The 27,553-nt window shown below is 52.7% G+C and overlaps 16 protein-coding genes across 16 annotated transcripts; 8 read left to right on the forward strand and 8 right to left on the reverse strand.

Moving 5' to 3' along the window:
• Window positions 1–601: 601 nt before the first annotated feature.
• SNOG_05570 (hypothetical protein) lies at window positions 602–1,625 on the forward strand (the record flags this gene model as incomplete). Its single annotated transcript, XM_001795923.1, has 3 exons — window positions 602–611; window positions 786–1,080; window positions 1,157–1,625. 3 exons carry the CDS (start codon window positions 602–604, stop codon window positions 1,623–1,625), a joined length of 774 nt encoding a protein of 257 aa, XP_001795975.1.
• Window positions 1,626–2,585: 960 nt separating this feature from the next.
• On the forward strand, window positions 2,586–3,418 carry SNOG_05571 (hypothetical protein; the record flags this gene model as incomplete). The annotated part of the gene is made up of 4 exons (XM_001795924.1): window positions 2,586–2,930; window positions 2,984–3,111; window positions 3,167–3,242; window positions 3,287–3,418. 4 exons carry the CDS (start codon window positions 2,586–2,588, stop codon window positions 3,416–3,418), a joined length of 681 nt encoding a protein of 226 aa, XP_001795976.1.
• A 505-nt stretch (window positions 3,419–3,923) lies between these two features.
• On the forward strand, window positions 3,924–5,094 carry SNOG_05572 (hypothetical protein; the record flags this gene model as incomplete). Its single annotated transcript, XM_001795925.1, has 3 exons — window positions 3,924–4,118; window positions 4,320–4,427; window positions 4,579–5,094. 3 exons carry the CDS (start codon window positions 3,924–3,926, stop codon window positions 5,092–5,094), a joined length of 819 nt encoding a protein of 272 aa, XP_001795977.1.
• Window positions 5,095–5,466: 372 nt separating this feature from the next.
• Window positions 5,467–6,522, reverse strand: SNOG_05573 (hypothetical protein; the record flags this gene model as incomplete). The annotated part of the gene is made up of 4 exons (XM_001795926.1): window positions 5,467–5,625; window positions 5,673–5,984; window positions 6,091–6,223; window positions 6,395–6,522. 4 exons carry the CDS (start codon window positions 6,520–6,522, stop codon window positions 5,467–5,469), a joined length of 732 nt encoding a protein of 243 aa, XP_001795978.1.
• A 116-nt stretch (window positions 6,523–6,638) lies between these two features.
• Window positions 6,639–7,029, reverse strand: SNOG_05574 (hypothetical protein; the record flags this gene model as incomplete). Its single annotated transcript, XM_001795927.1, has 2 exons — window positions 6,639–6,800; window positions 6,973–7,029. The coding sequence occupies 2 exons, from the start codon at window positions 7,027–7,029 to the stop codon at window positions 6,639–6,641; spliced, it is 219 nt and encodes a 72-aa protein (XP_001795979.1).
• Window positions 7,030–7,406: 377 nt separating this feature from the next.
• Window positions 7,407–7,573, reverse strand: SNOG_05575 (hypothetical protein; the record flags this gene model as incomplete). The annotated part of the gene is made up of 2 exons (XM_001795928.1): window positions 7,407–7,448; window positions 7,487–7,573. 2 exons carry the CDS (start codon window positions 7,571–7,573, stop codon window positions 7,407–7,409), a joined length of 129 nt encoding a protein of 42 aa, XP_001795980.1.
• Window positions 7,574–8,054: 481 nt separating this feature from the next.
• On the reverse strand, window positions 8,055–8,706 carry SNOG_05576 (hypothetical protein; the record flags this gene model as incomplete). The annotated part of the gene is made up of 2 exons (XM_001795929.1): window positions 8,055–8,447; window positions 8,587–8,706. 2 exons carry the CDS (start codon window positions 8,704–8,706, stop codon window positions 8,055–8,057), a joined length of 513 nt encoding a protein of 170 aa, XP_001795981.1.
• Window positions 8,707–8,861: 155 nt separating this feature from the next.
• Window positions 8,862–9,588, reverse strand: SNOG_05577 (hypothetical protein; the record flags this gene model as incomplete). The annotated part of the gene is made up of 2 exons (XM_001795930.1): window positions 8,862–9,296; window positions 9,532–9,588. 2 exons carry the CDS (start codon window positions 9,586–9,588, stop codon window positions 8,862–8,864), a joined length of 492 nt encoding a protein of 163 aa, XP_001795982.1.
• Window positions 9,589–10,044: 456 nt separating this feature from the next.
• On the reverse strand, window positions 10,045–12,630 carry SNOG_05579 (hypothetical protein; the record flags this gene model as incomplete). Its single annotated transcript, XM_001795931.1, has 7 exons — window positions 10,045–10,119; window positions 10,384–10,721; window positions 10,943–10,963; window positions 11,097–11,142; window positions 11,176–11,755; window positions 11,804–12,431; window positions 12,477–12,630. The coding sequence occupies 7 exons, from the start codon at window positions 12,628–12,630 to the stop codon at window positions 10,045–10,047; spliced, it is 1,842 nt and encodes a 613-aa protein (XP_001795983.1).
• Window positions 12,631–12,683: 53 nt separating this feature from the next.
• On the reverse strand, window positions 12,684–13,042 carry SNOG_05580 (hypothetical protein; the record flags this gene model as incomplete). The annotated part of the gene is made up of 2 exons (XM_001795932.1): window positions 12,684–12,835; window positions 13,009–13,042. 2 exons carry the CDS (start codon window positions 13,040–13,042, stop codon window positions 12,684–12,686), a joined length of 186 nt encoding a protein of 61 aa, XP_001795984.1.
• A 272-nt stretch (window positions 13,043–13,314) lies between these two features.
• Window positions 13,315–13,826, forward strand: SNOG_05581 (hypothetical protein; the record flags this gene model as incomplete). The annotated part of the gene is made up of 3 exons (XM_001795933.1): window positions 13,315–13,349; window positions 13,438–13,628; window positions 13,678–13,826. 3 exons carry the CDS (start codon window positions 13,315–13,317, stop codon window positions 13,824–13,826), a joined length of 375 nt encoding a protein of 124 aa, XP_001795985.1.
• Window positions 13,827–13,936: 110 nt separating this feature from the next.
• On the forward strand, window positions 13,937–14,293 carry SNOG_05582 (hypothetical protein; the record flags this gene model as incomplete). Its single annotated transcript, XM_001795934.1, has 2 exons — window positions 13,937–14,024; window positions 14,148–14,293. The coding sequence occupies 2 exons, from the start codon at window positions 13,937–13,939 to the stop codon at window positions 14,291–14,293; spliced, it is 234 nt and encodes a 77-aa protein (XP_001795986.1).
• A 55-nt stretch (window positions 14,294–14,348) lies between these two features.
• On the forward strand, window positions 14,349–14,638 carry SNOG_05583 (hypothetical protein; the record flags this gene model as incomplete). The annotated part of the gene is given in 2 exon segments (XM_001795935.1): window positions 14,349–14,419; window positions 14,437–14,638. The coding sequence occupies 2 exon segments, from the start codon at window positions 14,349–14,351 to the stop codon at window positions 14,636–14,638; spliced, it is 273 nt and encodes a 90-aa protein (XP_001795987.1).
• Window positions 14,639–14,887: 249 nt separating this feature from the next.
• SNOG_05585 (hypothetical protein) lies at window positions 14,888–17,022 on the forward strand (the record flags this gene model as incomplete). Its single annotated transcript, XM_001795936.1, is given in 3 exon segments — window positions 14,888–15,923; window positions 15,940–16,412; window positions 16,489–17,022. The coding sequence occupies 3 exon segments, from the start codon at window positions 14,888–14,890 to the stop codon at window positions 17,020–17,022; spliced, it is 2,043 nt and encodes a 680-aa protein (XP_001795988.1).
• Window positions 17,023–17,306: 284 nt separating this feature from the next.
• Window positions 17,307–21,538, reverse strand: SNOG_05586 (hypothetical protein; the record flags this gene model as incomplete). Its single annotated transcript, XM_001795937.1, has 3 exons — window positions 17,307–20,055; window positions 20,206–21,404; window positions 21,512–21,538. 3 exons carry the CDS (start codon window positions 21,536–21,538, stop codon window positions 17,307–17,309), a joined length of 3,975 nt encoding a protein of 1,324 aa, XP_001795989.1.
• Window positions 21,539–22,309: 771 nt separating this feature from the next.
• On the forward strand, window positions 22,310–27,427 carry SNOG_05587 (hypothetical protein; the record flags this gene model as incomplete). Its single annotated transcript, XM_001795938.1, has 1 exon — window positions 22,310–27,427. The coding sequence occupies one exon, from the start codon at window positions 22,310–22,312 to the stop codon at window positions 27,425–27,427; it is 5,118 nt and encodes a 1,705-aa protein (XP_001795990.1).
• Between the last annotated feature and the right edge of the window lie 126 nt (window positions 27,428–27,553).

The raw sequence follows: 27,553 nt of genomic DNA on the forward strand, positions 1-27,553 counted from the left end.
ATCATTGTTACCTTTTTGGCATGCTGGCGCAGTAGGTGCAGACCTGTGTCCTGACACCGGTACTCAACAACTTGAACACAGTAAAGGCGTGAAGTATCGTTGCAATACCCCGCAGCCGTTCAATGCTGATGATCCTCTTCGGGTGAGATTCGAGATCATACCAGGTAGATCACAATGAATGTATGATCTACTTGATTAGCAACCTGCATATTAGACTGTCCAAGATAGGATGGCTACGGGCGATACAGTCAGCAAAGACCTGAGTTCGCCCACCGAAGATACTTGGCGTTGGTGATGAACATCCTTACACGCGCCCTTGATGTGTTATCCTGGCTCTATCACATCTACAGTGCACAGCTGCAACTCGAATCACTTTTCTTTTATCAAGACTACATGCATATGTTGGCACTGCGCGATATAAGGATACTATTTTATGGGACGCTCTTTAGCCTTCCTGTTACGGCTCGATTGTCCACACAGTCACATTGGGCAAAGATAGGGACGATACCAGAAAGACTGGATCAGCAGGAACTAGAATTCTGGGGTGTTCAATAGTGGTTTTGGAGACATACAGGTTAGTGTACATGGCCAAAGTCGAACGATGCGTAGAGGTATGCATCGTTCCCAAATGAAGCGCGTGGGGGAGAAAGTCGGCTTATCACATCCAGTGCATTCAGTTGTTACAGCCACCCTACAGTGTAGCTTCTGCCGCCATTTTGGACCCGAGTTATGTCACTCCAGCATGTAGTTCATAGGGCTAAATACACGAATACACACCATTATAGCGCTACGACTTGAGAGCAATGTTCATCGGATTAGTGCGCCTGGAACTGAACGCGCGGTCCTGATGAGAGACAGATGGGGACCAGAACGTGGCTCCATGGTTGCTTTGGAGGCTGACGAAAACGAAACAAGGGTACTGATTGCCTTTGTCTATCAACAAGACTCCACAACTCCTGAATTGGAGATCGCATCCTTCAACGGACCTAAAAGCCACGTTATCGTTGGGTCTGCCGCTGCTGTCGAGAGTCTCGGCGCTATTCTCTGGCGGAGTCGAATCGAATACACAATGCTCAATGTGTCTCATGGTTTCCACTCGCGCTTCTGTAACCCCATCTTCCCTGAGCTACCCTGAGCTAAATGCACTGGCGAGTAGCGTGACGTTCAAGGAGCCCAAAATACCCATCGAGACGTGTTCCAGGAGTGGGATGTGGAGCGTACCCACTGCAAAGCTCATCGCTGACCACACCTGCACGCCAGTATATGTAGGAGATACCGTTGAACGCATCGAGACGGATCTCGGACAGGCTACGTGGATAGAAGCCGGTTCAAACTCATCCATAACCGACTACGAAGACGAGTTCTGGACCCAACCAAACGTCCCAGACCACACGGATGCCTACGCGGAAGATAAGTTCGACCTCCTTGATGGAGTTTATCCTGCGCCAATCACGGCGTACAACGTCCCGTCCAAGCTGGTGGCCATGGCTGGTTGGATAGCTCCGAAAGATGCGCGGACTCGCATCGTCCTGCACATGCACTGGCACGGCCAGACGCTTCCCATTCTGTTTAGAGGTCTCCCAAGTGCGAAGCATGCTGGGCGAATCAAAGATGCAACATGGTAGAGCATGGCGCAGCCGTCAAATGAAGAGATCTTACAGGGGAGCCTGTACGCTCAGATCGTTAGGGGCAATTACAAGTCGCCAACACACATTGTCTTCGGCACCAACGACAATCTCATCCCATGGCAGCAGGCAAAACGGACGATGGATAGTCCGGGTTGACATTGGTGAAAAACCAACCGCGTCTGTTCGACATGTACGGAGAACCGACAGGAAAGAAGTGGGAAGCCGTGCTTGAGGGGTGTGCTTTTCTTTTCAACAGGATTGGGAGGGGGGGAAGGCTAGTTAGCATAAAGTTTTTTGGTGACTTGTTACTGAGGGTATGTGTTAAATGGCACCGACTAGAGGTGTCGCTGAGGAATTTTGAGGTTTTGTGGCGGCGGCGGCTTCGTGAAAGTCGGTGCAGGGATGATCGGCTGGTGTGGAGTCGCAATGTCGAACGAACGCGGTCGCGATCGTGATCCTGAGGATGAGGATACGCAAGACGAGGATGTGACGCTGTGGAGAGAACCGATAATTTTTTAAATACCTAGTTGATGGCTACAAGAGTGATCACGATGTTACAATGATGACAATGGAATGTCGAAAGCACAGGCCATGCTCACACAATTTATTCATCTCGTTCGCGGATCAGTAGCCTTTCCCTTTTCCCTTTGCGAGTTCGGTATAAAGATGTACCCGCTTCGCTGTTTGATTTCAAATCCGGGTCGGTCAAAAACTACAAATTGCACGTGATTGAAGCCAGTGCCGAGTAAGTAAAAAACATTGGAACGTATTTTTGGCAACACCTTTCCGGGGCATGCCGCGGCAGGATCGGGATGCCTGGGTCAACGCTACAGCCGGTGTGTCAGCTTCGTGGTCCAATAATTTACGATACCTGTCCGTTCGCACAAATGGCTCCCTCATGAATGCCTAAATTTTCGACAAATACATCTCATTTCATCGATTGAAAGGAGTGGCGCGATGGAGAACAATGCCGCGGAGATCCTACTTGTCGACCGTCGGCAACAAGCTCAGGAGCGCAACGCCAGCGGAGACATCCGCGAATACCGCGCCGTATATCTTACTCGTCTAGTACTTCGCATATTATCACTCGCAACTTGCGCGGCGATTGTGATCCTGCTTGCGCAAACGATACGATCATACAGCCAAACGAAGCATGCTACAAACCCATACAGAGATGGCAGCGGAACCTTTCCGGTGTGGCCTGACGTCTTGAAACTGTATCCCTCGTACGCACTCTTAGCAGCTGCGCTTTTGGCTGGCATCTTCAGTCTGGTGCTAGTCGTCGCGAGCTTCCACAAAAATGTGAGTAGAAGTATGCATGAGAGCGATGAGAAACGTGCTGAATGCTTTTGCAGGTGCGAAGAATGACAAAGACTGGTAATGTGACAACTATTGTCATATCATCGATTTGCCTCATCGTATGGATCATCGTAACTGCATACTATGGCTCCTGGGATACAAACAAGACCAATTGGGATTTGCTGTGAGTTTAGATCTTGCTGTTTTAGGACAATACGCGAAAGCTGACAACAGCATAGCTCCTGGAGCTGCACACACCAAGACGAGAGATTCGATTATCGAGACATTGACTTTAGCACAATGTGCACTGAGATGGTGAGCAGTTGTAAATAGCTAAAGGGCAGTCTAACAACAAATAGCGATTCGCATTCTGGGCTGGCGTTGGCCTCGCTGGCATGGAGTCCATCAACCTGCTCTTATTCGTGATCTGGTGGTGGAAAACAAAAAAATCGCACGGGTACAAGAACCTTGGAGAGATAGCAATGACTTAGAATACTTGTGAGTACAGGTGTGGGCGGGCACTCCGTTCAAGAGGTATCGATACTTCGTTTCCATTGAGTTGTGCACAAGCAGGGGTGCGCCATGTGCGGAAAGGGGAGAAGCCGCGGTCTAACCTCCTGTTGACGTCACTACTGCTTCCACCCAGATGTCACTTTACAACCAATCGCCGAGCGTGCATTTCAACCGCTCAACATTTGAAATGGTAAACGAGTAGTCGTGAGACCGAGACTCTCGCGAGTGATTCACGAAGGGCCACCGAAATTGACAGGGCGAGTCGTGTTGTAGAAGTCAGGCCGGCTCCGCCAGCTCAACCCCACAATGCCTCGGCGCGTTTACTTACGCCATCAAGACGGCAACGAAAAGCGGGGTGACGGTCATCGTGCATCATTCGGTTGAATAGAGCATCGAATTCCCAGCTCATTTGTAAATTTACTTTGCACACCGTTGTCAATTTCAATCTGAACAAGCGGTCGGTACAATACTAAAAGCATCATCATGACTGATCCCAAGAACACAGCTGGCCAGCGTTTGACGCAGATCAAGGATTTTTTGACCATGAACGAGACTGCAACTACCATTCCCTGGGACCCCGACTGTACGAAGTTCCCGACGAGAAAGGAGCTACCTCAGATACCGGGCGCGCCGGAGGAAGCGGCTTGGGTTTGGGGTGACAATGACTACGTGCGCGCCGTACTTAGGACGGTCGATTGAATACTGACAGCCTTTCAGATCGGCCGCTTAAATCTCCTGACACCCACACGTGTAGCCGCAGCAGGGAGGGAGATCAGAACTGGAGAGATTGTACCCGTGAAGTATGCCTGAAGAACGAGCAACACTATGAACTAATAATGCTGATCACGTGCCAGTCTACCGTTGAATGTTCCCAATCAGCCTGCATTCGGTCGAGAGGTCTTTCAGCATGAGATCAAGACGCTTGCTGAAGGGTATGCTTACGATGATTTGTACACCATGAACACGCAATCGGGAACGCAATGGGATGTAAGTGACAGGGCATTACGGATACATTGAGTGATTTACTGACCAGATTCATAGGGCTTTAGGCATTTTGCTCATTTCGCTAGTGGTTCGTTTTATAACGGCGTAAGTAAATGAATGTCCGCAACATGGCAAATGCTCACGTTCGGAATAGACGAAGGGAACGGACATTACTGGGCCATCAGCAAACCATAAATGTTCCATCCACCACTGGGCTGAGCACGGTATCGCTGGGCGTGGAGTACTGCTCGATTACCGAGGCTACGCACACAAAAAGGGCATTAATTATGATCCATACGATTACTATCCAATTTCGTGGGAGGCACTTTACGAATGTGGCAAAGACCAGGGTATTGACATCCGACCCGCTGCGCAAGGCGGCGACATCAAGATCGGAGACATGCTGTTCATCCGCAGCGGCTGGAAAGAAGCGTACGATAACAAATCCGATGCCGATCGCACGAAAGCTGCGTTGAGACATGGCACTGGTAAGGACGGCGAAGATGGTCAGCGCTATGCTGGCGTGAGTCAGGAGCAGAAGATTCTCGACTGGCTTCACGACTGCTACTTTTCAAGCGTTGCTGGCGATGCGCCTGCTTTTGAGGCATGGCCCACACACGAAGGTCAGTTGCAGCGTCCGTTCATCTCGTGCGTTCTCCTGACATCTTAGACTACCATCTACACGAGTACATCTTGGCGCTTTGGGGTATGCCACTCGGAGAGATGTTGGATTTGGGAAAAGCTGGCGCAGACTTGCCGCGAAAAGAGCAGGTGGTTCTTCTTCTTTACTTCAGCACCGGCGAACTGCCCAGGTACGTGTCATCCATCTTGACAAATCTTCAAATGGATACTGACTCTTTCAGCTGGTGTTTCATCCCACGTAAATGGAACTGCCATCTTCTAGATAGCAGTGAACTCAGATCCAAGTCAGGGATTGAAATGACCAATTTGAAAGCCATCCTGCGTTTAAGTCCAACCGTTTGTCACACCATGCGACTATGATGTCCTGCACTACCAAGTTAGCAGGCTGAATTAGTAACCTCTATCCAGCTGGTGACTGGAAGATATGTTCTGCGAACTCTCGATATTGCCATTGTCGCGCGCGTTTAGGGGTTTCCGCTGTTTCAACTTCATCCGCGAGTTTGATCGGTGGCTGCGTCAGTCGCAGTACGCGGAGGTTGGGGAATGTAGCGAGAGCGTCCTTTGAAAGCGTTAGCAGAAGTTTAAAAAATCGATTGAGACACTTACCAAAGCTGATTTGGGCTGTATTTCAACAGGCAAGATGGGTACTTCCAGGATAATGAAGGCCTCTTCCATGTCTTCGAAGTCTACATGCACAAGACTAGTCCCAAGCTCTTCAATGAGTGGGCAGTAGGTGGCCATATACTTCAGGTTTGTGCTTTGGTACATGTGATTGACACTTCCATCGCTCTGCCCTATGTGATCCCACTTGTTGAGGGGGTTGACCACTACGAATTTCAGAGTTGCTAGGTGGTGACGAAGGGAGTCGACTGCAACAAACTCGGCGGATGAGGTAGACACGAAAATATCTTCCAACCCCTCAAAGGCTTTCAAGAAACTATCTAAAACTGACTATCCATCCTGAATGGGAGTCCTCGGCGATGAAGAGATTTGTCAGATTTGAACTTCTCAGCTTTGTACATACGCTGCTTACGTCGTCTAGGGAGCGACCGATGTTCTGGCTGTCTTGGATCTCAAGATGCTGCAGCAGAGAGACACTTGTCCACGCACCCAGCCTGCTGGATTGAGGTTGTAAGTCCAGATTCTTCAGAGACAGTCTGCGGAGACTTTCCATTACAGAAGAGACAGAGCAAGGTCGAAAGTGTGATCGGCTACCGTTAAGCTGTTCTGTTACCAATAGTACATCGACTGACGGCATATGGGCGGACCACGCATCAATTCCTGCCTGATTTGCATTCACAAAGACATGCCAACTCTTCAGATCCTACAAATTTCCAGAGACGTAACCAAGATTTGGTGGCTTCAGATTGACTGTCGGCACGGCAATGTGACGAAGACGCGTATGCCCCATGACGAGCATGTGAAATGCCAAAGAATCCATTGATTGCTGGTACATTGTGAATGAAACCATTTGCTCTCGCGGGATGGAACAGAGAATATTCAGAAGCCGGGTTCTTGTACGGTCTAGGCTGATTGTGTTCTGGCTACTGAGGACTTGAACATTGCGATCTCTCACGCTGTCGAGAAAGCCGCCGGGTCGGAAGCTGAGCAGCGCTTCCAAGTTGAGTTTTTTTCGAATATCTTAATCTCACAAATGTGCCATATGACTTGGCCAGCGGATATGCTCCATAACCTGTTTACGAGACACAGACGTTTTCGCGATGCGCCCTGTACCTGTGATCGATTAGCGATAGCTTGAACGGTGCTTATAATGTGTTGGCTTAGCTCGATACCCACTATATGTGGTCACACAAGCTGCTCACATTACCATAGAAGATGTTTGGTGGTGATGATCGAGATGGTAGCAAGCCAACAGAATGTGGAGCGAAAAGATGGTCGGACATACCTGCTCACAGATCATCTTCCTCAACTCACGCGGTAGAACGCCAGTATGGTCGCACATGCTGTTCAGGTTTCTAGTGGTAACAAGGACCAGCCGAGCTCCATTCTCGGCCTTATATCGATCATGGATGATTGTTGTTCGCCATCGCATCGTTTTCATTTTCTGCTAGCTATCACGCAGGCGTGATTTGTCTCTACTATGCGCACTAGAATATTCTTGTAAGCCTTGGAAATTGAGCGACAGGACTAGGAGGCCGAGAAGTTTGTGATAGGAAGTGGCGGTATTGGCAATCCTTAATAGCAGCGATTCAGCTCTGGCACTACACATGCCGATGTTTTTCAAAGATATACTAAGCATAACCTCAAGGGTGCCTGGATACATACGCAGCAGTACCATTCTCTACCTAATCCTAAAGATATCTTTGATATGCAGGCAGGCTACCTCTTCAGCTTTCCGGCGAGCAGGAATTCCGTCGACGCCTAGTGAAGATTTAGGTGCCATTTTTAACAGAACGTACCCTACACTGTGACCCGCCAAGTGTTATTTCGGGTTCTCGAATGAAGTGCAACAGGCGATATAACATTAGAAAGAAGACCCGGGTCATGGTCGACTTAGGTCACACTATCTAGCTACGTTTTGTGAATCTACGCTCGTAACTGTCCTCCGTGCTGTCACACGAGTACTTCAACTACATTCTTACGAAGCCCCAGAATTGAATGAGTCTATCCTAGCCTATGTATGAGACAACAACTATGCTTTAATAGTTTGTGGGAGTGAAATAGAGCGTGCAGACATTAATCCAGCACCTGTACGCGATGGGTAGGACTGCAAGATGCACTGCTCCGAGGGAAGTGGAAGCACAGCACGTTTCCACATACAGGCTTGGCAAACATACAGACCTGGGATAGAAGGGACTCTCAGGTAAGAGAAACCAGCAACAGTGCATTTTGTAAATGGGTTAATTGCAGAAAAGAAAAACTGGCAGATAATGCAAGCAAGCTACGCGTAAGAAGAAAGCGCAAAACAGGTCCGCGGGATTGCCCGGTACCACGCAGAACCCGTCATTCAGCCAATAACACCGTTCTCTATGGATCGTTCAACACCCTTGGCCACCGCATGTAATCCTCAATCTCGTCCTTCTTGACCGGCATCGCATATACCTTGGTGGCGTATTTACCACCAGGGAGCATGATCTGTGTCTCCCTGCGAAGGTAGTAGTAGTGAGGCCACCTATGCCCATTGCCATCCTCAAGCACAACTTCATCTGCGTGCGAAATCGTGGGGCTGAAGGCAAGGAGTTGGACTTTCGACCCCTTCTTGACCAGACGCTGGAGTCTCTGCTCGGCAAATTGTTGATAGCGCCATTGTCGCTGGTAGGACGGGCCGATGCGTGGGTCGGTGTCGGCTAGGCCGTCGAGTTTGATGGGTGCTTGGGTGAGGCGCAGAACGCGAAGTTTGGGGAAGGTTGCGATTACGTCCTACGTGTGTCAGCTTTTGTGGGTTGAGGGCCATGGGAAGTATGCTTACCAGTTGGTCTACAAGTTTCCTGGTGGCGGTCGAATCGGCTCCACGATCTAATTACCAGATTTCATTGTGTTCCCACTCGTCGAAGTTTACATCCGTGAGACTGATTCCAAACTCCTCGAGTAGCTCAAGGTCCCTTCCTATTTCGCGTAGATTCTCGCAAAGAACTTCTGCATCTACTTCGGCCTCGTCCCAGTCGATCTGAGGGTCCATCCAAGAGGACGGAGAGTTGCCAATGGTGGGCTACTAGACCTTGTGTCCCGGTCAACTCAGAGCATGAGTCCGATAGGTAGATGTACTCCAGTCTGTCGACTGTGAGCAAGACTTTGTCTAGAGAGGCCATCCAGTTATCGTCGCAGCTCTCACTTTCAGTGAGAGCCCTTGAGCGGATGATCCTGTTGAGATACATCTTCGCCCCCGTAAAACGAGAGTATATCGTTCAAGAAGTCGACAATAATGAACAGAGAAGCCAATGAAGTTCGCAGGCTCCAGACCTTCAGAACTTCCAATGCGGTCGTATTCTCCAGCCATCCATCATAGCCTGCTTGATCCGCATTAGTGAATATACTCAGTCTTTTGAGCGATCCTAGGTTTCCATCCACGAAGCTGGGGCCTGGGGGTCTCTGGCTGTCAAGGATTGGCACCGATAGCTCGACTAAATTCTTCTGGTCCATGATCAACATGCCTAGAGTCCCGCTGTCGATAGCGTTAGTCACGACGACTTTGACTAGAGTGTGAGGTGTTATGGCGTCAATGAGTTGCTGAAACCTCAACATCCAATCGCTTTGGTTTGTGCGAGTAGACTTTCAAATGTAGAGATTGCGTAGGTGCTTGAAAAATCTTTGGTACCTGTGAGTTAGGACCATGTCGAGTCTTTGCTTGTTCGTGTCAGAGAGGTCTGAGTCGAAATCCCCCCAAAGAACGGGTGTGACCTCATCCCGCCAGGAATAGTCGAGAACACACATGTTGTTCAAATCATCATGTGACACCTAAAATGGAAATGTTAGTTAGCGCTCGCAACGGGCTTTTGTAACTCACGTGTTGGAGCACAGCGAGTCTCAGCTCTGGTGGAAGCTTGTTGATGTAATTGCTCATGGTGACGCAGGACTTGTAGTGCTGAGTGTTAAGACCGGTAGCAGAGAGCGCTTTATACACCAAAGCGAGCATCCGACCAGGCACGACAATGCTTGTCCACCAACAAACAGCTCGTTAGTACGATTGCTTTATCAAAGCTCGCTTATACAAATCCAGGCTTGGTGTTAGTAGACAAGCACGGAACGAAATCACCGCACTCAAAAACCCACCCCCATCAAATAACCCACAAAAAAGCCTATATTGATTTCATACGAATCCCCTCTCCTCCCCTGTCCTCTCTCCCTCTCTCCCTCCCCCCTTACCCAAGCAACACATCCTCCCTCTACCACCCTCCAATCTCCCACCACGCCTCATACACAGCAGCCGCACAAACCACGCCAACCAACCAAGCAATCCAGAGTGGGGCGGAGATGGACATGATCTGAGCGACTGAAATGGTGACGAAGGCAAGTACGATCATGGAGATGGTGTATGCGAGGACGTAGAACATGATGGAGGATATTGTGCTCTTGATCGTGGTAATGGGTTGTACTGCTCGTTTATTTGAGTGAGGTAAATTGTCTGTACTTGGGGCGGTGGTGGCAAAGGATAGTTGGTCGCGCATCGCGACGGGGTGATCAGGCATCGTGAAGGACGACGAATACTCAAGTGGCTGATTTTCTTTGAAAAGATTTGTGTGTAATATGTATGTGTGTTGCGCATGTTGTGTGAGACAAGAAAATAATGCTCTTATAGCTTCGCCTGTGTGATGGTGGTTCCTGGGGTCCGAAAGAACCGTGGTACACTTCAGTTTACTAGCCATCCAACGTTGCGCGGCAATGGTGGCGGCTCGAAGGCATCGTTCTCCCCGTTGGCCTCCCATATCATGGGTGGAAACAGGCCGCACATCATGAGGAAAGCGATCCAGCTGACTTGTAAGATCATTCCGATGTGGGGGTTGAGGAGGAAGGATATCGCCTCCATGGCCTGCACGAGCAGGTACGCAGTGACGATCGCAACGATGATATAGACGAGGATGTTGTAGACGATGGTGCGGACAAGTGAGGGCGTTGCGACTTTCTTGCGAGTGCTGAGGCATCCACAAGGGTGTACACAGAGTTCTAGCTGCTGGTACTCGAGCTGTCGGGCGAAATCTGGATGAATCCGGATAGGCTGTTCGTCGTTCCAAGCGGGGTCTGCCATCTTCACGAATTATGTGGGTCGTACGGAGGCAGATAGCTAAGGCGGATGGATACATGGAGAGGTGAGCAGGAGATATATGCGCTAGGAAAAGTGGGCCCGCCTTCGGCCAGAATGTGCATAGTGGAGTGAAGGTGACAGGCAGTGCGACACGCTACCCCATATTGCCACTTACGGTGGAAGATGACCAGAACGCCTGGATATATTCGCATAGCTTTGCCGTCGCAGTCGAAGTCCAGTGACACCGTTTATAGCTTCAGGCTATTGAACGGGCCTCCTGCTGCTGCCCTGATCGCTTCACCGCACGTCCTTCATGGAACCAGCCACACCAGGCGCATCGCCGCTCGTGACCTGCTTCGCAGTCTCTTGGCTATCCTACGTCACATCTTCCGCCAACTGATCAAGTACACTAGACGGCAATCCTTGCTCGTATGTCGCAGGTTCCTGTGCGGTCGCATCGGCAGCTAGATCAGCAAAGGTCTTGTCCCAATCATCCTCGTTCATCGGCTCCATCTTCCCAGTATATGTGTCGCTGTGCTTCTGATCCCGGAGATTATTTGAGTCGTAATCGATTGCAGAGGTGTTGAGCGTAGCCGAGATAGTCTTGATATCGCCATTGCGCAGCTCCGGAGTGCTCGTTCGCGAGCCTTGAACAGCCAAAAGATCAGCCGCAACGTTTCCCGGGTCGTTTGCGTGTCCTTTGATCCACTTGAAATCTGTCTTTGCTCGACACATGTCACGCTCGCGGATCCTGGCAATGATGGGTTCGACCAGGTCCTTGTTTTCAACGTCTTTGCCTGATGACGACTTCCAGTTGTTTTTCTCCCACTTCTGAAACCACTCCGTGAGGCACTTTATAGAGTAATTCGAGTCTGTGTGGATGAGGGCGGAGCGATCTATGGGGATGTGATCTAGAGCTCTGGCAACGGCGGTCAGCTCGGCGCGCTGGTTCGTCTGTCGGCTGCCACGTAAAGGCTCGGAGATGTTTCTGTAACCATTGTTAGTTGAGCACGCGAAACGTCGTGGGATCACTAACCTTGAATCGTTGGGGCCAAAGTAGACGCCTACACCTCCGACAGCCCCGACTTTTCCATTTCCCAACGCGCTTCCATCTGTATACACGTTGATTATACCAGTGAAGTCACCAGTCGGCTGCAGCTTGGTTCTGCTGAGTTCTGCCTCGGTCTTGACGCGGATGTTGCCAGACTCTAGATCGAGCTTGAGCGTTGGGTCAAAGCCGTCCTCCGCATCCTCTGGAAGTGGGCCCAAGCCAGGCTCATACTTGATATCGCCGTTTGTCAGAGCCGGCGCTGCTGCATCGTTCTTCTTCTGCTTCTTCTGTGGAGCCTCGCTCGCTTTGCTCTCCTTACTAGCCGTCAAAGATGAGACCTCGGACAGGTCACCTCGAAGACTGATTGGAACACTTGGATCGCGCCTGAACCCGTTCACGAAAGCCTGTGCTTCTTCGCGGGTTGCAAAGCTTTGTTGTTTCGCACCGGCACAGTTCCTTGTTTGGGCCTGCACACTGGCGTAGTCTGTGTAGACACCCGGTACATGTCCGATCGCAACGGCATAGAATTTGTTTCCTGCGCTTGGTTTCGGCGAGGAGTTGCTCGAGCCTTTCATGAACGCTTCTGCTTCGGTAAGGGTGGGGAAGCTCTTGACTGGCATCCATTAGTATGGAAAGGAAGATCGCAACACCAACTCACATGTAGCTTTGATGCCGTCAGTCTGCGCCTTGCAGTCCTCCCAGCTGTGGTAGATGCCCGGCGTACGGCCCACTTTGACGGCGTAGAACTTTGGCGAGCTCCTCTTCCGCTTGTTGCTCGACGTATTCGACGTGACTGAAGTAGTGCCTGGCATAATTTCGGCTTCGGTGTAATCGATGTATCCTTCCCAATTCGTGATTCGGTGCCCTAAGTAGCTGCGAGAATGTATGAGTGATGGCGATTGAGCTGATGCGAAGTAAGGATGGTGTAGATGGTAGCCAGCGTGGTTGAGTGTGCTGTATGATCGCCTTGTTCAGTGAGCTGTGGCGCTAGAGGAACGTGTGGAAGTCGACGCGTACCTATTCGGAAGTCGCGACGCAGGACGGAAAGCGCATTGAATTTTGAACAATCTTCCCGTATACGTCATGCAGCGCACAAGCCAGGATAGCGCTGAGGTGTAAAGCAAACAATGTCGTGGGTGCCAATGCGAAGGTGAAGTTTGCTACCGTGATGTTCCATGCATGTCACGTACGGCGTTGCGGGGAGTTGCGGAGGTGCTCGGACATTACGGTAGCACGTGATCAGATGCATCTTCACGTGTCGCGAAGTGAAGATAAGCCCTGGCTTCTATTCGGGACTAGCTCTTACAATGCGAGATCTCGAGACGGAACTCCCGAGGTGTAGAGTGTGGGGGTGCAATCATCCCGATCCTCAACCCGCTGGTACATGACAACTCTGTGCACCACCTACATCACGCGACGCGTCTGTGGTCTACCATACGGCCCAAAGCAAAGCCGTAAGCATCCACTGACGAAAGAGCCCTTTCACACAGTCAGCCATGTTCGAGGTAAACCCACTCAATGAAGTTGCAAAGTTAGCGGGCTCAACACCACCAGGGACGCCATGCTGCAGACGAGTACCGCCTGCGTCTGCACCGCGCAAGATCAGTCGTGTTGACCAGCTCCGAGCTCGTGGAGATCCGCGCGGCCCAAAGAACTTTCGGAGGGGCCTACATTCGCACTGCGATCGGGCAGTTCTCCTTTGCTCTGATCGTGCTCAAGATCTTTACGGCGGAATTCTACTCCATCGGAGCGCTCTTCGCAGTCTACGGTACCGGCATCATGTTCATCAGCTTGTTCCGACGACAGCAAGGTACGTCTCGCTTCCCGAACACGAGGTGCGGGCTGATGCAGAGGCGCAGGCAACAAGCAGTTCTTCTCCGAACTTGGCGAAGACGGACTGCACCGCAAGAAGTTCCGAACCAGTGGCAATGTGGTAGCTGTCATGACGGCACTCAGTGTCTCAGCGTATGTCTGTCTGCTCGTGCTTACGCTGCGACTTGAGACATGAGCTGTGCATAAAGTACCGTCTGATGTCAGCGGGCTACCACTGCACAGCCGGAAGGATCCGTCCTAGTAGCTGAGAAGCCCAGATTGCTGTGAGCAGACGGACGTATCACGATGCAGCCAGCAAAGTACAAACTGCAGCAAGCGGAGGAATGTGCACCGCTTCCCCGGACGGATCGCCAAGCGTTTGGTGCACCCACCTGTGCGCTGACGTCGTTGGCATCGATGCTCGCTATCAGAACAACGTGTACAGGAAAGCGCACAAGTCGCAGAACCTTATCTGTAACGAGGTGGCTGCAACCGCACAATCTGAACGTAGGGGTAGCTTGTGCCGCTGTGGTCAGCGAGCTTGCTGGGTGGGGAGCGCGTGTGCGAACGATTGGAGCATCGGACTTGAGGGGGGATAGCCGCATCGAGCAGCAACAAGCAACAAGGAAGCAATTGCCAAGCAGTGTAACGCGGTCAGAGTGAATGCACACCTGTTCATGCGCCGCCCGTCTTGAGGACAGATTATAAGCGCGCGACCATGCATTCATGTTGCTGCGAGTTCCTGAACTCCCCTCGCTCTCGCCCAGCTAGCCCCAATGACGACCCATGGTAAGCTGTGAATGCAGGCGTTCCGCATCCAGCACTTTCCAGGGACCAGCACCTCTCCCACGGCTCGCTGGAGACGTCGGGACAGTCGTTCCCGCGGCAGCATTTAACGTCATCGCTCCCGGATTGACTCATCTCGATTCTGCTTGCCGACACTTGAATTTCCAACGGTCGCGAACGAAGCCTCAACAAGTCAAGGACCTCCCGAGCATTGTCCCGTGACAGCGCGCGACCTGCCGTCGAAAAAAAGTAAAAAAGTAACAAGCTAGCCTTTACGGCGTGCAGCTCTTCATGTGCGGTCGTTGCGCTATGGCGACGACTATTCCCAGTCCGCCGGTAGTGCCCGCGTCAGGCACACAGACGCATCACACTGCACATTCGCGTCGCCGATCGTCAGCTTCAGCTTCTTCAACTTCTTCCACACACACCCGCCGCACCAGCACCGCCTCGATATACGCCCGAAACGTTCTCATGAGCAACCTCAAATCCAGCGGCACCGAACACGCGCAGAACAAGTACCTCAGCAACAACGAGCCCCCGCGGCCCTCTCCAGCGACGCCCGCCATCCCCGCTGCAGCCCCGCCAAAGGGCGTGCAAGCCGTCAAGGACCTCGCCGCGCGCAATGGCGAGCTGAAGCCTCCGCCTGTGCCCGCCGGCCAAACCCCCGCGCCGAGCAGCCAGGCCGCCCTCAAGGACGGCGTCGGCGTCCCCTTGAGCGACACACCTGCGCCGTCACAGGCCCCGAGTCCACGAGAGTATGTCACGACACATCACGCACCGCCACTGCCAACTAATGGACTCAGCAACCTGACCCGCAACAATTCGGGCGCCAACACCCCGCGATTACGGCCCACCACGCTCGACATCCCCGGCCTCACCAAGTCCAAGGTCTCGCCCGACGGCAAGATTGCGCAGCGCGATGTCGGCTCCAAGCTCGTCATCGTCATGGTCGGCCTGCCAGCGCGCGGCAAGTCGTACATCACCAAGAAGATGGCGCGCTACCTCAACTGGCTGCAGCACGACACCAAGATCTTCAACGTCGGCGAGAAGCGCAGAGTCGCGGCGAGCTCGAGCGGCTTCCGCCTGTCGCAAGCAAGCCTCGAGAGGGTCTCGTCCAGCGTCAGGGAGGCGCTGGAGCAGCACAAAGACAGCCCCGCGCAAATTGCTGCGAAAATTCTTATCAACGGCGATGCGGGATCGCTGGACCCACAGAATCTGCCAGACCCACTCCATGACGACGATAGCTCAGCCGTTGAGGATCCACCCCGCGTCGAGGTCACATCGCCAGAACCAGCGACGGGCGACGAGCAGAATGGACAAGGGCGCATGGATCAGTCGGCGGATTTTTTCGACCCGCAGAACACGCGTGCGGCGCAGTTGCGCGAGCAATGTGCCATGGAGACGCTCGACGACCTGCTGGACTACATACTGAATGGCAGTGGCTCAGTGGGCATATTCGATGCCACAAACAGCACGTCTGGCGCGGAGGAAGCTGATCATGGACCGCGTGCGGCAACGCGCCGGCCCTGAACTCAACGTCTTGTTCGTCGAGAGCTTGTGTACCGACCAGAACCTGCTCGAGTCCAACATGCGCCTGAAGCTGTCAGGGCCCGACTACCAAGACAAAGACCCCCATGCCGCGCTGGCCGACTTCAAGAAGCGCGTTGCCATCTACGAGAAGAACTACGTGCCGATCGGCGACTACGAAGAGGACAACAACATGCCCTACGTCAAGATGGTCGACGTAGGCAGGAAGATGGTCTCGCACCAGATCAAAGGCTTCCTTGCTGGCCAAGCCGTCTACTACCTCCTCAACTTCAACCTCGCCCCGCGCATGATCTGGATCACCCGTCACGGCGAATCCACCGACAACGTCGCGGGCCGCATCGGCGGCGACTCTTCCCTCAGCGCCAACGGCCAAAAATACGCCCAAGCAATGGCCCGCTTCGTCGACCGCCAGCGCAAAGACTGGGCCATCCGCCAAGCCGACAAAATGGCACACACACACTTTCCCCCCGTCCCCGGCGACCACTACCCCACCAAATCCCTACTACTCCCACGAAGACGACCAGCACAACTTCTGTGTCTGGACCAGCATGCTGAAACGCAGCATCCAGTCCGCCCAGCACTTCTGCGACGAGGAGTACGAGGTCAAGCAGATGCGCATGCTCGACGAGCTCAACGCAGGCATCATGGAGGGCCTCACATATGACGAGATCCGCACCAAATACGCAGAAGAATACCTGCGTCGCCGCCGCGATAAACTCGCATACCGCTACCCCGGCCCCGGCGGCGAGGGCTACCTCGATGTCATCAACCGCATACGCCCCGTCATCGTCGAACTCGAGCGCATGACGGATCACTGCTTGTTGATCACGCATCGCAGCGTGGCGCGCGTGCTGCTGGCGTATTTCCAGGGCTTGAAGAGGGAGGATGTCGCGGATTTGGATTGTCCCCTGGGCATGCTGTATCAGCTTGAGCCCAAGCCGTATGGCGTCGAGTTCAAGGCGTGGAGGTACAATCCGGAAACGGAAGACTTTGATCATTTGCCGGATTACAAACTTCGGCGGACGACGGTGCCGCCGGGGCAGTTGGGATTTGGCTGAGCGCGGTCGAGTATTTGTATTTCTAGGGAAGCTTGTATGATTTCATGGTGGTGGGTGTTTTTCCTTTTCCTGCGAAGGGTCATGATGGCTTATGCGTTTTCCACGATTGACATGCATTTGTCGGCGCTACTTTGAACTTTCACATTCACATTCTGGGCGGTATAGAGAGCATAACTGACTTGCCTGCGTGCTAAAGCAGAGGCGAGTGTTAGACCTTTTTTCTATCAAGACGCATGGAATTCAACTAGCAAACATGAAGACGTATTTCTATCCATCCATACTTCCTATCCCCGTTTAGCAATAACAACGACGCCCTCCCTCATTCCCCAGCTCCCCAACTTCCTCTCCCCAATGATATCCCCTTGCAACAGCCCCTGCGTATCACTCCTCTTCCTGCCCACCTCCTCAGCTTCCTCAAGCACCTCCGCCTCATCCACCACCGCCCCGACTTCAAACACCCCGCTACACAGCGCCACAACACCGACTTCATACCTGCCCTCCGCGCCCGGCTTCAAGACCGGTAGCTTCGCCTGCAGCGCGCCCGTCCAACTAAACCGCTTATCCAGATCGAGCGCGACGCCATGCGGCAAGTCGGCAAGATGCGGCAGCAGCCTGAGAATGGGGGATACCGCGCGAGCCGAGCGATTTCTCAGCGTGGTAGTGAGGGTGTAAAACGCATCGACCTCGATTTGGAATTTCTTCTTGCCTAGGCGCGTCACATGGGCGGAGGAGGGGGAGTCGGGCGTGAGTGACATGGTAATGGCGACGTCGTCGAGTTTAATCGCGTCCACCATGCGCGCGCTCAGGCGGATGCTGCGCAGTTCCAAGGCGCCGTGGCGCGCGGTGCTTGGGGAGGATTCTTCGGTCCATGTACCCCGGACGCGCTGGAGGAGGGCGTCGCGGTACCAGAATGCTTCGCGCGTAGCGCGCTCGGCTTCGGGCGAGATTTTACTCGCGGAGACGACGAATTGGCGCTGAGTTGCTGGGTTAAGCGAGGGGATGGCGGCGTGGGCGTCGGAGAGGTAGAGTTTGGGCAGGATCATGGCGATGCGGTTGATGTGGCCGGGCTGGATTGTTTCGGTCACGGAGGAGGAGTCGAGGTGCAGGGATATGGAAAGGGGGTTGGGCCAGGAGTTGCGCAGGTCGAGGAGGAGCATGCAGTATTCATTGTTCTCGGGGTCTTGGATGTGTTGGTTGAGAGCGGGTGGGAGAGCAAAGTCCGCGCACAAGGGGACGATGTCCGGGCGTTGGAGTTGCACGCTGGCGTTGACGGTGATGGAGATGGGGACGGAGACTTGGCGGGTGAAGAAGCGGTCGTCGACTTCGGAGCGCCGTTTTCCGAGGTTGGCGTAGTCGATTTGGATGACGGCGTCTTGGAGACGGGTACGGCCGACGACCTCGATGGTGAAGTCGAGGGTCTCGCCAGGCTTGATGCTGATGGACTCTTCATCGGTGTCCTTGCACCAACGAAGGGCTGGGTAGTGTGCTAGTTGCACCTCAAGCTCATGAAGCTCAGCAGGCGACAGGTCTTTGTTCGTCGTCGCGGCTTGGATCGCTGCAGTTGCTGAATCCTGGAAAGTGATGTGAACGAAGTCTACTGCGGTAGTTTGAGATGTGTTCTTGACAGTGACAGTGAATCGTTTCTTCTCGCCTTCAAGCACCATGAGTGATGCCTGAGGTAGGGAGACGTCGGTTATGACCACAACTGGCTGGTCGGGTATGACGTTAAATGTGAGGGATTCTGGCTTCGGCTCAGCTCCCTTTGCAGGGTCGCTCGTAGCTGCTATAGCTGACGACGGGCGTGACATTGGCGCTCCTAGGCAGGCTTTCAGACCCGTCTTCTTCATCTTCGTTTCCCTCGATGGCTTCCATGGCTCTGGGAAGATGGGAAACAGCCGTTCACGGCATCCAATGACCTTGACCCAGCAGCCAATGATCTTGATTGTACCCGGAGACTTTGCGACGCCGACTATCTGGAACTTCTGTGTCCGGTACGGGCCTAGGAAGAAATGCTTCTCAACAGCAGTGAACTCCACACCTTCGACAGCAATCTTGAGCGAATCGACTTCTAGTTCAAAATCGTACGGATTTTGAAGGGCAATGACGAAGCGGTACTCCTCGTTGGCCACTAGTATGGTCTCAGCCGCAATACTTGTAGGCTTCTTCAACCAGGGGTTATGAAGGAAGGGTCCCTCCTTTCGCGTGAGTTTGAGTTCCGCTGGGCGGTGATGAGTGAGCCGTAATGGCGTTGGCTCTTCCAAGATCAAAAGTCCGCGAACCAGGAAGTCGTCCCAGTATTCTGTTTCCTGATGCTGCAGACCGAGCTTGTTGGCTGCAGCGACTGTTCGGGAAATATTTGAGAATAGTTTGACTTGTTCGTCGCGCGGCAGGGAGACGAAGACGTCGGTGCTGTTGGGTCTTGGTGCGGTGCCTGGACCAGCCATTCGCAACAATAGTGCTGTAAAATGCAAAACACCATTGAAGTCTGGTAGAGCCTCGCTGAAGTTTAGACACATGCGGAGAACCTCAAGCTTGATACCGACACTACCGAAGGCCCGCAATGACGATGTTTTGAGAATATCTGCAATGACGCTTTCACTCGTCTCCCCGACAGATAATCCATATCTTTCGGCCGTCGATCTCTCTGATCGCGGAGTGGATTCTTTGGAGGCGGGTATTCCGTATATGCGCCCGAGTAGCCCCAAGAACTCGTCAATGCCGGTCTCGATTTCTCCTTCTCCCAGGTTCAAAGCGCCTGCGCTTGAAGCACCTCCACTGACCATGTTGAGTGCTGCAAGGCCTGCGGCCGGATGGACACCCATTTCTGCAGCCCCTAATTTCCGAGCTTGGACGAGCCCGGGGATCAATGACAAGATGAACTCTTTCATTACAATAGCCTTCTTTCGTTGCAGACCTAAAGATGAAAGCACAGAAGCAATGCCAGCGAGCACCACCACTCGGTCGGTAGGGCTGATACCAGAGTTCTCGACCGGACCTGGCAGCGCACGGAAGAGCATGGAAGCAACATCATTTCTGGTGGGATGCACACTAAGCCTCGGCACCGATAACCTTGGTTTTTGTCGGTATGGTGTATTCAGGACGAGATGCTGCAGTGTGTCCTCATCCATGTAGCCGCCAGACAAATTGATAGCTGCTAACAATTTCGAGAACCGTATAACACACTCGGAGAATGCCAGGGGAGGCAGCGATTCACCAGCGAAGTTCGCCGCCCGGGTATATAGGTTCAGTATCATATTTATCAGATCCGGCAGAAGTGAGTTTAGTTTCTCGAGCGCTGCCTCGTGATTAGTGACCTGCCCTGAGTTGTCTGCGACACTATTGGCTGGGGTATGTTGAGGCGATTTAGAGCCAGCACCTTTGTCTGCCATTGGATAGCATAGCGGTGGTATTTGGAAGTCCATGCCTGACCACGCAAAGAGCAGCAGACAAACCATGATGTTCTCGAGCGCCTTTGCGTGCCAAAGATGATCGCTCAGAGCACGAGCTTTCGTTGCGCCCTCTGTGAGTTCCCGGATTGCGTCATTCCACTGCCCAGCGCACATGTATAAGGTACCAACGACGATGCCGACGCGACCACGGCCCTTGTTTCGCGCACGCTCACCTACGCCACCTGAACCAAAACCATGAATTGACACTCGATCAGATGCCGTCTCTTTTGTAGATGTGCTAGCTTTTGAGGTGTTGCTATTCACCTGTTGGAGCGCATTTGCTGCATTCACACCAGATATCTCGTCAAACGTAGTGGGCGGCGTTCGAGATCCTTGCGATCCAGCTCTTGGATCTTCTGCCGTCAACGCCCCTCCAGTCCCAGAGGGCAAGACTGGCATGGACATTCGATGCGCGTCTTTCTGTGCGCCTGAGAGCGGAGACGCTGGCCTGCTGGCACTAGGCGTCTGGGAGTTGCGCCGTGACGACTGAATTGAGTGGTCGGAGCTTGCCCAGGAAGGTGTGCTCCCTCCTGCGCCTGTCTGCGATGCGGGCGAAGCCACGGTCGGTAGAGCTTGAATGGATCTTGCCAGTGTCGTCATCTCCGCCAGGAGTGTGGCAGTCAGATCGCACATGACAGTCTTCATGGTCGTGGTCTTCAATCTGCTTGTCGGAGGTATGAAGATCGTCTCTGCAGGTAGGCGTGGATGTTGAGCTTGAGTTTCTGAGTCAAACAGCATCAGGCTGTGGAGATATGCTCTTGAGTACTGCTCTCGGATGTCCTCTATAGCCCCTTGAAGCTCATCAACATCCTCTTCTTGCGACGTTCCATTGCTGGACTTGGTCTGTAGGGAATCATTGCCTGCACGTGACGAGTCCAGCCATGGATACTCCGAAGCATCGCCAATGCCGATGATTAAGAGTGGTTCTCGGAACTGTTCGAATGGTGAAAGGGACAGGTGGGAAACTGGCGGGAGAGAGGTTGAAAGATCATACAACAGCGTCCCATTCGGAAATGCTAGTGGAGAGAACATATCTACACCATGCCAAGATCAGCAAACGTGGCCATGGTGTCTCATTAAGGACTCGTACTCCTGTCTGGCCGAGAATCCGGACTGATATCTCCCAGTCGAACCAGCGACTGCCGTTGCAACAATTCGACATACTTTAGGAACCGCGAGCGCTTGATGCGGCCTACGGGTAGAAGTAGTGCCCTGATGCGCGCGCACGCGATCGGGGATAAAGGATCGACTGCCATTTCCACATTGGGAGTCTTTTGAGGCGCCGGCCTAGGAGGATGTGTCTTACTGGTAATAGAGACCTGTCGTGATGGGTTGACGCATGATGTCCTGAATATTGAAGCGTTGATCCTGTGATTTGGCGACATGGCGATGCACGTCCGTGCGCAGGTCTGAAGCAAGTGTGGCGCTCACCGCCTTCCGCCTCATCAGTAGCGTCTCATCGCGACTTAGCTCGAATGTCAGCACCACATCTCTCCATGCGTCTACCAACTTTCTCCGTCTCGTTACTCTACATGTTTGTTTATGCATAGCGTGGTATAGATACTGTTTGCATTTCCACCGGTGCTCTTGACCCTGCGCTTTTCCGCGGCTTTGCCACCCAACATTCACATTATCCACGTGGTGACGCCACTTCATTCTCTTGATCGTCCATATCTCCACAGCCTCACCTACCAGAGTCCTGTCGCTTTTCCACATATTTCAGGGTGGTATTCGTTGATGTCAGATCTGGGTTCCTCCAATACGAAAGCCTCCAAGTCCAGCCAGGACAACGCACAATCATGGCGGCAATAGATTTCGCCCGTTTGCGAAACCAGACCATGGCAGATGGTCTGGATAGTGAAGTCACGGTCAATACGAGAGCTCTCATCGACAAGGTGTTGGCACGATATTCGAGCGAGCACACGACTTTAAGAGAACTGATACAAAACGCTGCCGATGCAAAAGCGGACACTGTTACGATCAAGTTTGAAACAGATCCTTCTCTGACTGTTCCTACACCGCATGGAGCCGATGACGCTGCAAGACTCAAGCACATCATCCAGAATCATACCATGAAGCGGCTGGCAGTCACGAACAACGGTCAACCGTTCACAACAGCGGACTGGAGTCGACTGAAGAGCATTGCTGACGGAAATCCTGACGAAACGAAGATTGGTGCTTTTGGCGTTGGTTTCTACAGTGTTTTTGCCGACTGTGACGAGCCATTTGTGGTATCTGGCGACAAGACGATGGCATTTTACTGGAAGGGCAACACACTTTCTACAAAGCTGGGTGCTGTACCAGAAGAGCATTCTAACAAGAACACAACATTCTATCTTGACTACCGACAAGCCAATCAGGAGTCGCCCTCTTTCAATCCATCCAAACTGCCAAATTTGCCGAAACTTTGTCAATTCCTGGCCACGAGTCTGACCTTCGTTGGACTGGAAACAATCGAAGTGCACGTAGACGACTACGTGGTAGCATCTTTCTCAAAGAAGATATCGCCTCCAGAAGAAGTCCGATTACCCCCAGGATTAAAGACCGAGACCGAAGGCGGCTTGATGCGGGTCACGCATGTGACACGACAGCAGTCGCAAATAGATGCCAGTTGGCTGAATGTCATTGCTACGGCTCAGAATCCACCAAAACTGCGTGCCGCAAGTGCCGTGCAACAGGAGGTCCGTAATGCAGGCAATTCGCTAAAGAGCTTCTTCTCCAAGTTCTCGGCTCCAGCTCCGCCACCTCCATCCAAGACCAAGACTCAAGTCGTTGAGAAGGCTAGTGGCAGCAGTGAAGATATCGCGGGAGAATCAAAGGGAACCATCTTTCTCCAAGTCTGCACAATTGAAGTCGCTACACGTGTAAACCGCAACTTTGCTGCGGAAATTGAGCGAGCAACGAAGAAGTCGCCTCCAAAAACCACCAAGATCGCACTCCTAACATCTCCATACCAAGATCCATCAGCATCTCTTTCGATTGGGTCTGGCAAGACAGAGAAGCTGGCGGACAAAATCTTCGCCGAAGTACTACCAACAAAGGCTGGCCGTATTTTTATTGGCTTCCCTACAGCACAGACGACCGGCTACCTCGCTCACGTCTCCGCACCATCACTCATTCCTACCGTGGAGCGAGAAAACGTTGATATGAATGCGCGCTACATATCCACGTGGAACATTGAGTTGTTGCGAGTAGCAGGCTTGGGTTGCCGCATCACATACATGTCAGAGATGGCAGCAATACAGGCTCGTGTTGGCAAAGAGTCGATCGAGGCACTAGTTCCGCGGGCCATATACACGTTTCAGCAATACACGCCGAACTCCTCGCATCCATCTACGGCGCTGGGAGAAAAGATTGAGGAAGCCTTTTGGCATTGCTCAAAGGAGCGCTCTGTCGAGATTCTGTCAACCAAAGGCGTCATGGCAAGCAAGTATGTGCGAATGCCGGCAGAAACGCTCAGCTTCTTAGGCGAGGTGCCAATGGTACCCCAAGAGCTCGCAAATGGTGCTGTTGATTTCATGGTCAAGCTGCATGAGCGAGGCTTCATCTCGGAGCTTACTATGCAAGATATCCGGCAGGGGCTCGAATCGCGGGCGCTGAATGAAGATGAGCTCGGCGAATTTTTGAAGTGGTGCGGTTCCAAGCTTGAAAATGGAGAGCTTGACGTACCAGCGTCTCGCAGTCTGTTTGAGATTACTGTCGCGAACATAGACGTGGAGCCCGAAAAGAACTCTGGTAGGATTCTCGCATTGGGTGATGTCAACACCTACGTCAACCCTGCACGCATTACGCCGACCTTGCCTCTTCCCCAAGACACGATACCTTTCGCTTTTACAAAGGCCATGTCGGTCAGACAGCTGCAGATGTTCGGCTGGATCGAGCTATCCATGGTTAGATGGCTTCGACACATGACCACACAACCTCAACTTGATCAATTTACGAATGATGAGCAGCTCGCGTCATCTGTCCTCAGCTTGGCATCGAAGTGCTGGGAACAGCTCGACGGAAGCTCGAAAGAGACGGTTGCGAAGATCCTCACACCTCACACGATCATGCCGACCAAGATGGGCATGCGCCGGCCTACAGATTCGTACTTCCCAACTGTCAAGCTGTTTGATGACTTGCCCACCATAAAGGCTTTTGCTGGCTCAAGAGAAAAGTTTCTGCTTGCACTTGGTGTGCGAAAGACGATCGACTTGCCCACCGTATTCGACCGGATGCGCAATCGTGATGCAGGGCAGACAGAAAAAGGATCCTGGAACCACGCCGATCTCATCCGGTACTTTGCGTCCGTCATTGACGAGATTCCCAAGAAGGACTTGGATCGACTGCGAGAGACTCCGTTTCTACCTGGTGAGGGCGCATCTGTGAAGCCCGGGCAGCTCTTCAAAGCTTCCGACTTGTATGCGCCAGACCAAGCGGTCGTTCCGCTTGGGCTGACTCAGATCAAACTGCCTTTCGAGTTCAAACCTAATCTTCGTGAAGGCGCTTTGCTTTTGCGCCTAGGTCTGAAACAGTGGCCAGACTCTATCGCAATCGCCAGTATCCTTCACAAAGCTGGACAATCCAATGATAAGCAGCTATACAATATGGCCATGGACTACTTCCTGCAAAACTACTACAGGAACGGCTATGCTGCTGAGGCCCAGAGATTAGCGGCCTTGACCATTCCCATACTGCCGACCGAGCAGGCACTGTTTCCTGCACTCGTTGGACCGTTCCAATGTTATACTGATGAGAATGCGGCTTGCCTGGGCTTCGCTATCCTTCGAAGCGATCTTCGACCACATGCGGACAAATTCGGCGTACACAGAAATCCTCCCATCGGGCCATGTGTGCAGTATCTCCTAAACACTCCACCAAAGACGAAGCTAGATGCTGAGATGCAATTCTCGTACCTTGCATCGCGCGCGACCGATCTAGAGCAGAACAAGGGTTTGATAGCCAAGATTTCGGCCTCCAACATTGTCCCTGTATTTCGCAAGTACTACCTAGACCCTGCTTGCAGTGGATTTGAAGATCGCACGAAGCAGCAGACGGGCAAGACGGAGATGCGTATTCATCACCACGACCCACCCGAGCATGTCTTTGTAGGCCGTGACCAGGAGTACCGTGGTATTCTCGACTACGTTCAATACGGCGCCGAAGCCACTGCGTTCCTGCTCAAGGTGGGCGCGAAGCATGAGCCAAGCACACACGATTTAGCGTTATTGCTAGCGAGGAACCCAGCTCGCTTCTTGAACACGATTGGACAGGAGAAGTACCTGGACTTGTTGCGGAAACTGGCCGAGCACGCAGAGAGCATCTGGAAAGATAAGGAAATAGTCAGGCAGCTAGTCGCTTCGCGTGCGCTTCTCGGCTACCGAGACATCAAGGAGGATGCGAAGAATACCCAGACTGCTGAGGAGGAATATGACGATCTAGAGGAGCCTGTTGTGCAGCGCGAATGGTCTCTCAACAAAGCTAGCGACATCGTGATCATTGATAATGTCAACTACCTTCTGAGGTTCCGGGACTTCATCATCGCAGCACCCCAGGAAGAGGTTCTCGAGGAATTCTATGCCAAGTTCGGCGTCCAAAAAGTGTCCGACCTGGTCAAGACTGAACAACGAATTGGTAACGTAACTCGCGATCAGACACAGGCACAAGACCTCCGGAAAGACATCATGGAGCGAGTCAGACTGTTCCTGCACGAGTACGAGCGCGATGCGTCCTCGTCCAAGGCCATCAAGCATGATGCAAAGTGGCTCAGCACCAACTTGAGCGTACAGTGCGTCTCAGACATTTCTATCCGCTATTCGCTACAAGAGCGCAACGTTGCTACGTCCTCACGAAAAACCGCAGTAATCACCAAAGTGCGCAGCCAGGGTTACGTGTTGAGCATCACACCCAAGTACGATTTGTACGAAGTATCCACCGAGCTAGTGCGGCTAGTGATCTCACGGCCAAAGCGCAATGACGCCTTTGGGTTGGAGCGCATCTTGACGGAGCCACTCCGTCGTCTGCAGCAGAAGGGAATCAACGTCGAGCGTATTCTGAGGCGGAAAGAGCACGAAGCACGCATAGCCAAGCAGCAAGAGGTAGAGAGGGAGTATGAAGACAAGCAACGCATGGAAGAGCAAGCCAAATCAGCTATGGCAAGGGCGGAAGACAAGGAAAACGCACCGCCGGCGACTCCAGAGAAAGCAAATCAGATGCCGGGTTCTTTTGGTAGCCCAGATACTGGCATGGAGCTCGCGGACAATCGTCGACCTCCTGAAAACAGCCTTATAAACAACTGGGCAAAGAAGTTGGGCTTCAAGACGGACTCAACTCCACGGTCTGGCACCGGTACAGACGGGCCGCAGATCAGTCGAGATGTGCAGGCGACGAAGTCGAACATCCAAAGCGCTATCAAGGACTGTCGGCCAACGGGGATGCAAGACATCAACACCAAGCACCACCAGGATCCGACCGAGCTTGACCGGGGCGGCTACTGTAATGGCGAGCAGTGGGAGAACCTGCACAAAGCATTCTCCGTCCCTTTCGCTGGCCGACACGTCGATATCTACTATGGTGTCGCTGAATCGTCGCCACTCAACGACCTGCAAACACACCTTTCAGCTTTTCTTCCGCTGATTTTTGGTTTGACTTCAATCTTTACTGTCAACCCGGCGGCTGTCAACATCTTCTTGGACAGGAAGTCAAACACGGTCGCTTTCAATATGGGGGGGAGTTTGTTCTTCAACCTGGCCTGGTTCATGGCGCTGCACAGTGACCACTGGAATACGAGGGAAGGACGATTGAGGGCTTTGGACAGCTGGTTCTGTACGTATTGCCACGAACTTGCGCACAACCTGGTTGGAGACCACAATGCGAGGCACAGCTGGTACCAGCAGCAAATCATCATCGAATACAGTCAGCAGTATCGGGCCGCGCTGGACAATTACACACATGGTTTGCTTACACAGGGGTAAGCCGGTTGGATCCTTGGCATTCATCACGGCGTTCTGGAAGCATTCAAGGTTTAAGGTACCGAGTTTAGTCTAGCTCCCGCCTTAGTCCAAATTTCCGGTACAGTCAATGCCGAAGCTTGGAGTATA

This window comes from Parastagonospora nodorum (assembly GCF_000146915.1).
Source record: "Parastagonospora nodorum SN15 chromosome Unknown scaffold_8, whole genome shotgun sequence".
NCBI classification, from domain to species: Eukaryota; Fungi; Ascomycota; class Dothideomycetes; order Pleosporales; family Phaeosphaeriaceae; genus Parastagonospora; species Parastagonospora nodorum.